At 41.5% G+C, this 10872-nt stretch overlaps 1 protein-coding gene across 4 annotated transcripts; it reads left to right on the top strand.

Moving 5' to 3' along the window:
* The first annotated feature begins 4006 nt into the window (after positions 1–4006).
* Positions 4007–10872, top strand: oard1 (O-acyl-ADP-ribose deacylase 1). 4 transcript variants are annotated; one of them, XM_060938143.1, is made up of 6 exons: positions 4007–4067; positions 4248–4453; positions 4559–4594; positions 5871–5911; positions 10100–10212; positions 10397–10872. In XM_060938143.1, exons 2-6 carry the CDS (start codon positions 4297–4299, stop codon positions 10497–10499), a joined length of 450 nt encoding a protein of 149 aa, XP_060794126.1. In that variant the 5' UTR covers positions 4007–4067; positions 4248–4296; the 3' UTR covers positions 10500–10872. The 4 variants fall into 4 exon arrangements, with proteins under 4 accessions (XP_060794126.1, XP_060794127.1, XP_060794125.1 ...); XM_060938144.1 differs by having other exon boundaries at positions 4009–4081; positions 5871–5905; XM_060938142.1 differs by having other exon boundaries at positions 4009–4081.

Genomic DNA, 10872 nt, shown 5'->3' with positions numbered 1-10872 from the left:
AGGGAAAAAATATGCATTAATTTATTTATTCATCTTCTGTAACAACTTTATCCTGATCAGGGTCAGAATGGATGCAGAAGCTTTACTTTCACTATTTACAAGCCACTTGGTGTACAAAAGTAGTAATGCTAGCACTTCATGACACGAAATATCTCATCTCATCTCATTATCTCTAGCCGCTTTATCCTTCTACAGGGTCGCAGGCAAGCTGGAGCCTATCCCAGCTGACTACGGGCGAAAGGCGGGGTACACCCTGGACAAGTCGCCAGGTCATCACAGGGCTGACACATAGACACAGACAACCATTCACACTCACATTCACACCTACGGTCAATTTAGAGTCACCAGTTAACCTAACCTGCATGTCTTTGGACTGTGGGGGAAACCGGAGCACCCGGAGGAAACCCACGCGGACACGGGGAGAATATGCAAACTCCGCACAGAAAGGCCCTCGCCGGCCCCGGGGCTCGAACCCAGGACCTTCTTGCTGTGAGGCGACAGCGCTAACCACTACACCACCGTGCCGCCGACACGAAATATAGTTCAAGAAAAATTTCGAATGAATTGCATATTCATTAATATATGATCAATGCTATCCAAAATATATTTTATATTGAAATTCTGAAGTGACTTTTTAAGTGTCAGTTGCTTTTATTGGCATGTTGGTCTATTTTTACTTTGGTTAAGTTTCCTACATTACCCACAATGCTGTTAGACTACCCACTGATACCGACACTATGGAAATGGTCTTTGTTTCATCTCTACCTAAAGAAAATGATGCAGCAGCGCTTTAGTCCTTCAGTCTGTCACTCTCACCTCATCAGTACACTCTGTTCAAAGTGATGAGGTTCCAAAATGTCAACTTTTATGTTAATACTGCCATCAATGTCATTGTGCTTGTCATCTTCTAGATTGCCAACCAGAATAGACAAGTTTCTGCTGTAACAGCGCTGGACTGAGTTTCCCAAAACATGGTAAAGTTAAGATTGTCTTACCTAGGAGAAAGGGTGTTCACTGTGCTGCTTGCTCTACCATTTAACAATGATCTTTATGCTGTGATGCTTTGGGGAAACTCAGTCCTGTGTTGTATAGCTGCATTGCATTCTGGAACTTTGAATCAAATGCTTGCACTAAATCTACATTGGATTTCTCATTAACATGACATTGAACATTGCTGGAAAATGGTGAACGGGAACAGAAGCTCACTCACATCTTCCAGCTTGTCCCAGTCCCACTTATGTGTGTGAGGTCACTGCCATGTGGACCCTATTTAGTCATGTCATATTAATTGGAGCATAGTTTTATGCTGGATGCCCTTCTTGCCACACCCCTCCTATTTCCAGACTTGGGAAACAACCATTCATACACACACACACACAATTTAGTGTAGCTAGTTAACCTAACTGCATGTCTTTGGACTGTGGGGGAAACTGGAACACCCAGAGGAAACCCATGCAGACATGGGGAGAACATGCAAACTCCATACAGAAAGGCCCCTACTGGCCACAAACCCAGAACCTTCTTGCTGTGAGGCGACAGTGCTAACCACTATGCCACTGTGAACAGGGAGTGTCCAGGTTGTGCGGGGTCTTTAAAGGTGCTGGAGGCCAATCTTAGCCTTACGTAAGCTATCTTGCATGGCAGATGCAGGCAATCCAGGTTAATCAGACTGGAGAATTCTGAATTCCCCCACACAGCCGTTCTGAAGTCCTTATATGCCGCTCTCTGTATGCCACTACTGCCATCTGCTGGCTGCTGGCAGTGTAGCATGTTCTACAGGTTTGCAGGCAAGCGGGAGCCTATCCCAGGCTGACTATGGGCGAGAGGCGGGGTACACCCTGGACAAGTCACCAGGTCATCGCAGGGCTGACACAGAGACAACATATACTCACATTCATACCTACGGTCAATTTAGAGCCACCAATTAACCTAACTTGCACGTCTGTGGAGGAAACCAGAGCACCCAGAGGAAACCCACACAGACACAGGGAGAACATGCAAACTCCACACAGAAAGGCCCTCGCCGGCCACTGGACTCGAACCCAGGACCTTCTTGCAGGGAGACGACAGTGCTAACCACTACACCACCATGCCACCCCAGTCTGAACTCTTACAGTGTAAACTAGGTTATAAACGCAAAATGTACACTCACTGTTCACTTTTTTGGGAACACCTGTACACTTACACATTCATACAGTTATCTAATCAGCCAATCATGTGGCAGCTGTATAATGCATAAAATCAAACAGATATTGATCAACACTTTCAGTTAATGTTCACATCAAACATCAGAATGAAGAAAAAGTGTTATCTCTGTGACTGATCATGGCATGGATGTTGCTGTCAGAATATCTGGTTTGAATATTTCATAAACAGCTAATCTGGGATTTTCACATACAACAGTCTCTAGGGGCGGTACGGTGGTGTAGTGGTTAGCGCTATCGCCTCACAGCAAGAAGGTCCAGGTTCGAGCCCCGTGGCCGACGAGGGCCTTTCTGTGCGGAGTTTGCATGTTCTCCCCGTGTCTGCGTGGGTTTCCTCCGGGTGTTCCGGTTTCCCCCACAGTCCAAAGACATGCAGGTTAGGTTAACTGGTGACTCTAAATTGACCGTAGGTGTGAATGTGAGTGTGAATGGTTGTCTGTGTCTATGTGTCAGCCCTGTGATGACCTGGCAACTTGTCCAGGGTGTACCCCGCCTTTCGCCCATAGTCAGCTGGGATAGGCTCCAGCTTGCCTGTGACCCTGTAGAACAGGATAAAGCAGCTAGAGATAATGAGATGAGATTAATAAAACACCATGGAACATGCTGGTATTGGGCATCACTCCTCACTGATTATTCCCCCTTGTTGGAGGAAGCCATGACCTAAAGGTCAGAGAAGCAGCTTGGGGACCAAAAGGTTGCTGATTTGATTCCTTGGACCAGCAGAAAAATGGGGGGAGTGAATGAACAGCACTTTCGACATCCATAGCTGAAGTGCCCTTGAGCAAGGCACCTAACCCCCAACTGCTCCCTGGGGACTGCTTTGTGTATGTGTGTGCTCACATCCCCAGATGGGTCAAATGCAGAGAAAGAATTTCACCTTGCTCTAATGTACATATGATAACTAAAGGTTTAAAATTCATTAAAAAAAAACAATAAAATAAATAAATAAATAAATAAATAAATCCTATAACAGCACACTGCATTGTGTTTGATTGTTGTTATGAATATACACTACCGTTCAAAAGTTTGGGGTCACTTTGAAATGTCCTTATTTTTGAAAGAAAAGCACTGTTCTTTTCAATGAAGATCACTTTAAACTAATCAGAAATCCACTCTATACATTGCTAATGTGGTAAATGACTATTCTAGCTGCAAATGTCTGGTTTTTGGTGCAATATCTCCATAGGTGTATAGAGGCCCATTTCCAGCAACTCTCACTCCAGTGTTCTAATGGTACAATGTGTTTGCTCATTGCCTCAGAAGGCTAATGGATGATTAGAAAACCCTTGTACAATCATGTTAGCACAGCTGAAAACAGTTGAGCTCTTTAGAGAAGCTATAAAACTGACCTTCCTTTGAGCAGATTGAGTTTCTGGAGCATCACATTTGTGGGGTCGATTAAATGCTCAAAATGGCCAGAAAAATGTCTTGACTATATTTTCTATTCATTTTACAACTTATGGTGGTAAATAAAAGTGTGACTTTTCATGGAAAACACAAAATTGTCTGGGTGACCCCAAACTTTTGAACGGTAGTGTACAATAAAAGAATATACAAACACATAGACATTAGTATAATCAGACTGTACATTTGAGCAAACCATACGTTGTATGAACGCATTGGTGAACGAATCTGAATCATTTAACAAGTTGTCTCAAAAGACTCGAATCACTGAAAAGACTCTAAATTTCCTCTCTGTTGCAGTAAAGCTACAAAGGGGACAATGGGCGGGACTGTAGTTTCGTTTGGCCCGCCCCGGCTCGCCAGATGCACGCTGATTGGCTATCCGCACTTCCGCCTCCATGCACTTCCGTGTTGGAGAGTATTTCTGGTTGTCTTGTAGGGAAGCAAAGCTAAATGCTAGTGAGTTGCTATCTGTAAGTAGTTTAATATGAGTGAAAAGGAAAGTAAATCTGTTGCTTGAAGTTTTTACAAATCATTACTCATACAGAACCTATCTATACATATCTAGCATATAGTTTAGTCGAACTAAAACAATCTTATATGCACAGTTTCAAGTAGAATGTCGTTTGTGTGTTCCAGGATTGTATTATCAGACCTTGACTGAAAGAGCTGCGTTTGGTGAGCTAGGATGGGAAGTAAACTGCGGTATGTGAAAGGAGATCTGTTCTCCTGTCCCAGCACACACTCTCTCGCTCACTGCATTAGCATGGACTGCAAGATGGGTGCAGGCATTGCTGTACTCTTTAAAAAGAAGTTTGGAGGTGTTGAGGAACTCCTGGCACAACGTGAGTGTCAAAGAAAGAGCATTTGCCTGCGTCAGTATTTACACTGATCTTGACTTTAAATATAAATCTCACAACTGACTGGTAATCTTCCCTGTCTTCAAACAGAGAGGAAACCAGGAGAGTGTGCTGTGCTGAAAAGAGGTGAACGATTTGTGTACTACCTGGTGAGATCATTATCATGGCTGATTGGGTCATTACTGTTCACTGTTATACCACAGTGCTGTTAAAGGCTTAAAGTGCATATTCTGGACCAGTTTCGGGGGGGGTTTATATGAAAGAATGTCCCTTTACACACTCATCCAGAAGGGTAATTTTGCACAAGGCCATCTGTCTACAGCAGAAAAAAATAAAATAACAAAATACGTCTGGAAAAATCCCAAGGGAGTCTGGAGCCAGAATCGTGACGTCACCTGCGGAAGCACCAGCAGGCTGCGAGAGCTTGCACGGTTTCAGTGCACAGCCTGTGTAGACCAAGTTTAGCAGCTAGCGATTTTGCATTGAAATATGGAATTGTCACCTGAACGCAATGTGGGAAACGATGAGTACTAATCCCATCAGGATTGGTGTTGCTACACCCTCCTACTATACAGCCGTTAACCATTTTAATAATTACGCGATAACGTTGAAGAAATTTGCAGAAAACCACCAGGTCGTTTTCTCATAAACAAACCAGCGCTGACGTAGGATTCAGAGGGAGGCATCCCGCACGTGACATCACGAAAATCAATGTTTCCCAGGAAATTCAAATGCAAAGCTTTTCAGAGACGGACCAATTCGCCTCAAATGGCTTGATTTCAACTGAATTTTTCTGGTATTGCACAAGGTACAAAAAATTGCAGAGAATGCAGAATGTTACAGATATTTGACCAAAGTTTAATATAAAATAGGAGAATTACATTGATCTTGCTCCTGAATTTACCCGTGATATGCCCTTTAAGTGCTGCCTCAAAACACCAGGGTCTCTGGTTACTGTCTGTATGGAGTTCTCCCAGTGTCATATGGGTTTCCTCCCACCTTTCAAAAACATGCCAGTAGTTGGACTGGCCATGGAAAATTGCCCTTAGGTGTAAATGATTGTATAAATCAGCGTTTCTCAACCTTTTTTCAGTCACGGCACCCTTCAGAAGTATGCAAATTCTCAAGGCACCCCCCATATAAAATACACGCAGTCACGCTGACCGTACGATCACCCCAGCAGTGACGTTGTGACATGGGAAAGGGGGCCGTGAGACAAATTTTGATGATGCATGAGGCAGCGATGATCTGCATTAGCGTAATTATCGTTTTAATTCAGACGCTTATGCAGTTAATACTTATTGAGTGTATTATTAACAGTACATTGTATACATGTAATTACATACATCAATATCACTATAATTCCATCAGTTCCTTAACTTTGATGTTGCATTCCACTCAGGTTTCCTGGCCTTGAATCCTGTTGCCACCTTTGGAGTTGAGGTTTCACTTTGATTTTGCTTCTTAGCCTGTAATCTCTTAAGGGATTTGTTTTCCCTGTCTTTTTTTCTGATCCAAGCTTTCTTCTGAGTGGTCTGGTTTGCTCTTTCTTTCTGTTTATATCGGTTATTTCGTTCCCTTCGAGTCTCTTGCTGCTTTCGAGTAAGCACCTTAACATCAGACTTATGATGAGTGGATGCTGGTGATATTCCTCCTGCAGTCAAACGGTCAACATACTTCTTCTGTCTGGCACGTCCTTGTTCTCTCTGCTTTTCGAGTTTTTCCAAAGCTGTCTTAGGAGGCCTTTTCTTTTTCAGTAGTTCTTTCAGCTTTTCCCTTGCTCTTTTGTTTCTAAGTTTCTGGTCCTCAAGGTACTGTTGGTTTTTCTCTGGGTATTTTTCTTTAAGTTTTTGTCGATATTTGCTACTTCGAGATGACATGCTAAAGTAGTTTTAAAAATCTATTATTAATTTTTTTTTACCTTTTTTGTCATATTATGTCCCTTTTCCACTACCCTTTTTCAGCTCACTTCAGCCCGACACGGCTTGCGTTTCGACTACCTCAGAGCGGCGCGACTCAGCTCGCTTCAGCCCTACTCAGCACCCAAAACTCGCACGGTTTTGGAGTGGGGCTGAAGCGAGCCAAACCGAGCCGAGTGGGGCTAGGGGCATGAGGAGACACTCCCCTGTGCACTGATTGGTGAGGAGGAGTGTCCTCACACGCCCACACACGCCCCGTGAGCACGCTGGGATCTGTAAACACCGTAAACCCGGAAGAAGAAGAATTACGAATTACGAGAATTTCTGAAGCCTTATGCGCCTCGCCTCATCTATACGCTCTTGCCAGTATCTGTTGGCATTGTCGGTGACAACAAGCCACAGCACCAAGACCAGCAACACTAACGACTCCATGTTTATTGTTTACTATCCGGGTCGTGAGACTACCGCTTAAAAGGTCACTGATGTCACTGTTTGTGCTGCCTAACGACATCACGTGACGTCCACCCACTTTCGCTAACTCCACCCAATGTGTCCACCCACTTCCAGCCAGCACGGTTCAGCGCGGTTGTAGTCGAAATGCAACTCCAACAGCCGCACTCAGCTCGACTCAGCCCAACTCAGCACGGCACGGCTCAGCCCAACTCAGCCGCGTTGGTAGTGGAAAAGCGGCATTATTTTCTATTTAACTTTAAGTCAACTTAGTTGCAAAACAAAATAATGACATAAGTTGACATATTATTTGGTATGGCTATAATAGATAGGCCTATATACAGTATTTAGTGCAGTGTACTCTGGTAGGTCTAATGCTTTATCCATGACTGTGAAGGCATGATATTGATGGTAGTAAGGCCTATGATGATGGATCATAGGTAATAAACCCCTAGGAAAAAACCCCGATGGAAATAAACCCCTAGGAAAATAACCCCATGGAAATAAAGCCCTAGGAAAAAATCCCCCTAAGATAAAATGTGGAAAAAAATTCTATATGATTTTTAAGAACAATTTGAAAAAAAGGGACAGTATAAACAGTAATTATTGAGTTGTAAAATTTTTCCTTTCATAAACCTTTCCATTATGATCTATTTAGACTGTGAGGGGACCGTTGATTCCATAATTCACTGACCGTAACCTTTATTGTTTGCTAATTACTGACACCTCTCATTTCCCTGGAAAATGAAATGGTTTATACAAGGAAAAATTTTAAAACTCAATAATTACTGTTTATACAGGAGAAAGGCAAAACAAAAATTGTTTGTAGCATAAAAATACAGGCCTTATACAAGGCTATATTATTATACATAACAGAATTCATTCATACAAAATGTGGCTAAATTAAATTTCCAACCATTCCTTCTTCCTTTGAAATTCTTTTCTCGTTTTGGATATTTAATGTGGGTAACTCTACTGATTATCAAAAGAGATTCTGACTGATCAAGGCACCTCGTTTATGTCACGGACACTGAACGAACTGTATAGGTTATTAGGGATTAAACCGATCCGCACCAGCGTGCATCACCCACAGACGGACGGTTTAGTTGAAGGGTTCAATGTGTCATCAATCACCAGTCTGCTACTATTGGACAAAATATTTCATCCATATTTCATCAAAGACTGCGACTGCGATTGGAATATGGGACGGGAGCTGTTCCTCACGGGACAAATTAAATTCACCTAAAAATCGGGACGGTTGGCAACCCTACTTGCGACCCTTTCAGCCGACAGGCCATTTCAATGTGTTATTTCCCCGCGAAAGTGACACAGTCGTGTCTATTGTCACTGTTCTGACAGACTATGAGATTGCTATCGTTGGTATATGACCAACAGGTGTGTGCTATCGTCACAAAAATGACAGACCTTGTAAAGTGTGATAGCACACACCTGTCGGTCATATACTAACGATAGCAATCTCATAGTCTGGATTGAATACGTGGACGCTGGCGGATTCCCGTTTCCCGGCGTTTCCAAGCGGTTTAATGTAAACGGACAGTGCATCCGTGAAGAAAACGAGACAGATACGGTCTAATGTAAACTTGGCCTATGAGATTGCTATCGTTAGTATATGACCGACAGGTGTGTGCTATCACACTTTACAAGGTCTGTCATTTTTGTGACGATAGCACACCTGTTGGTCATATACCAACGATAGCAATCTCATAGTCTGTCAGAACAGTGACGATAGACACGACTGTGTCACTTTCGCGGGGAAATAACACATTGAAATGGCCTGTCGGCTGAAAGGGTCACAAGTGGCTCTGATTTATCTCAACTTACGATAGTTTTCCTCCAGAAAAATTTTAATATGAATGCACAAATATATTCTCAATGTTTCTATCGTCAAAAATTTCTATCGTCAGGATAGCTGACTGAAAATCTTACCTTGATTTATTTGATGAAATCTAGCTGTCAGAACTCCAAGTCTTGCCCGGAAGTAAATGTCTGCTGTCACAAAAATCATGCGCAGTAGAATTTCCTCTTTGAGTCAGTCAATATGTGCGTGGTGAGGGCTTGAATTTTGCTATCGTCAGGTGCATTAGACTGACAGACTGACGATAGCATTTTTTAAAAATAACTGTGGGCTTCTCTCGTGAACGAAATAGTTTTTTCGCTGTTAATCTATTTCAACTCTATCTGTTGACACCCAAAAATTATAAAGCCTGCTTCCACACGATAACTACCAAAGATCCATAATGGCCGAGTCTATCGTCAGGTCATCTGACAGAAATTCACTGACGATAGCAACAGGGATAATGAAAGTGATTTTTAAAATGGGAGTTATGTCTATCAGATATGTCAAAGAAATAGAACTTTATTCTTTAAAAATCTTTTATTGATATACTCAGTGTATTTTTAAATGACGTGCTGTTTTAGAAGACCAAATACCATATTTTCAATCTTGAAAATATTACCTCGCTGAAAAAAGGACAAGAAAAATTTCTTATTTTGTGGGCAAGTGGTTAATGGATCCAGTTACGGTAGAATCTGCTATAAGAGGAATAAAACACTGAGGGATGTTATTGGAAAATATTCAACTTTGTGTTGGTAACCACCCTGTCATTAATTAACTTCCTATAACAAAACACTGCATCACTGATTATTTTCATAAAATGGCGCACGCTGTAGTCAATTATTTAACTGTTATTCAGTAAGGATGAGGTGAATATTGGTAAATAATAGCCAAGATGAAGTTGAGAAATGAGCATATATTTAAATATATATTCTCAGTTTCAGCATTTGATATGTTGTCTCTGTACTATTTTCAGTGAAATATAGGGTTTCCAAGATTTGCAAGTCATCTTTTAGTTTTTTATTTACGTTTTACAGTGTCCCAAATTTATAGAACTGGGGTTGTAAATCACAATTCCACTTTACCTTTGAATAATTTTAGACCAAACTTTGTCGCAGCTTTGTAGGAACAGCATTTTCTTTCATAATTTGAAATTTTTCCTCACTTACGGTGACGACGCAATTGGCAGCCGTTTTGCTGAGTCACTCGAGGTGATTTGGTCGAGAAATTCAGACTATTTCTCAATAATCAGTGCACGCGATTTCCTATAATCACCTGCATATTTATACTAAATTCCTATAACAGCACACCTCATCATCTTTTATTCTTTATGTAAAGAGCATTTAACCAGTTTGTTTGTACTGTTTGCACTTTTTAATTAAACTTTATCACTTGCACCCAAAACAGATCACAAAGCAAAAGTACAACCAGAAACCTACGTATGAAACTCTCAGGCAAAGTTTGGAAGCAATGAAAGTACACTGCGTAGAAAATGGTGTCACCAAGCTATCAATACCACGGTATGGAGTGTTTTTTTGTATTGTACAAGCTCACATTAAACCTACATATCACAGAATATCCTCAACATTTGGATTTTTTTTTAAATGTTAAATTTGATTGTGACACCAAATTTATTTACAAGGAATTAGAGAACAACTAATTTTTTAATATATTATACTTTTGAATATATATTTGCGACTTTAGGATTGGCTGTGGTTTGGACCGGCTAACTTGGGACAATGTGTCTGTGATCGTTGAAGAAGTCTTCCAGCCCACAGATGTAGCCGTAACTGTATATTCACTATAGGCTGCAACAGTCCAGCAAGAAGATTTACACTATCAGTGCCTGGATCATCTTTGAATTATAGCACCTACAGGTCTGTTCTTGGCTTAAGGACAACACAACACTGCTAGCTTATAATTCTCAAGTCTAAAGAACGGTTTCTTGGAAGGTTAGTGTTGACTTTTCACAGTGTGTTCAGTATTCAGATTCTGTTCTCAGAGCTGTTCAAGTTCAGATGATTATGCATGTTCACCACTGAATGGTGGTATTATTTAGATTGGATTTAGGTGATCTTACGCTGGCTGTTCACTTTCTTCCAGTGCCAGATTAAGTAAAACTGTGATTACTAAACCTGCACAATGCTTTATAAAATAAACATGCAACTGTATTTAAACCA

This window comes from Neoarius graeffei, chromosome 13, assembly GCF_027579695.1.
Source record: "Neoarius graeffei isolate fNeoGra1 chromosome 13, fNeoGra1.pri, whole genome shotgun sequence".
Lineage (NCBI taxonomy): Eukaryota > Metazoa > Chordata > Actinopteri > Siluriformes > Ariidae > Neoarius > Neoarius graeffei.
Note: the sequence above shows the minus strand (reverse complement) of the source record. Positions and strands in the feature narration are given on the sequence as shown.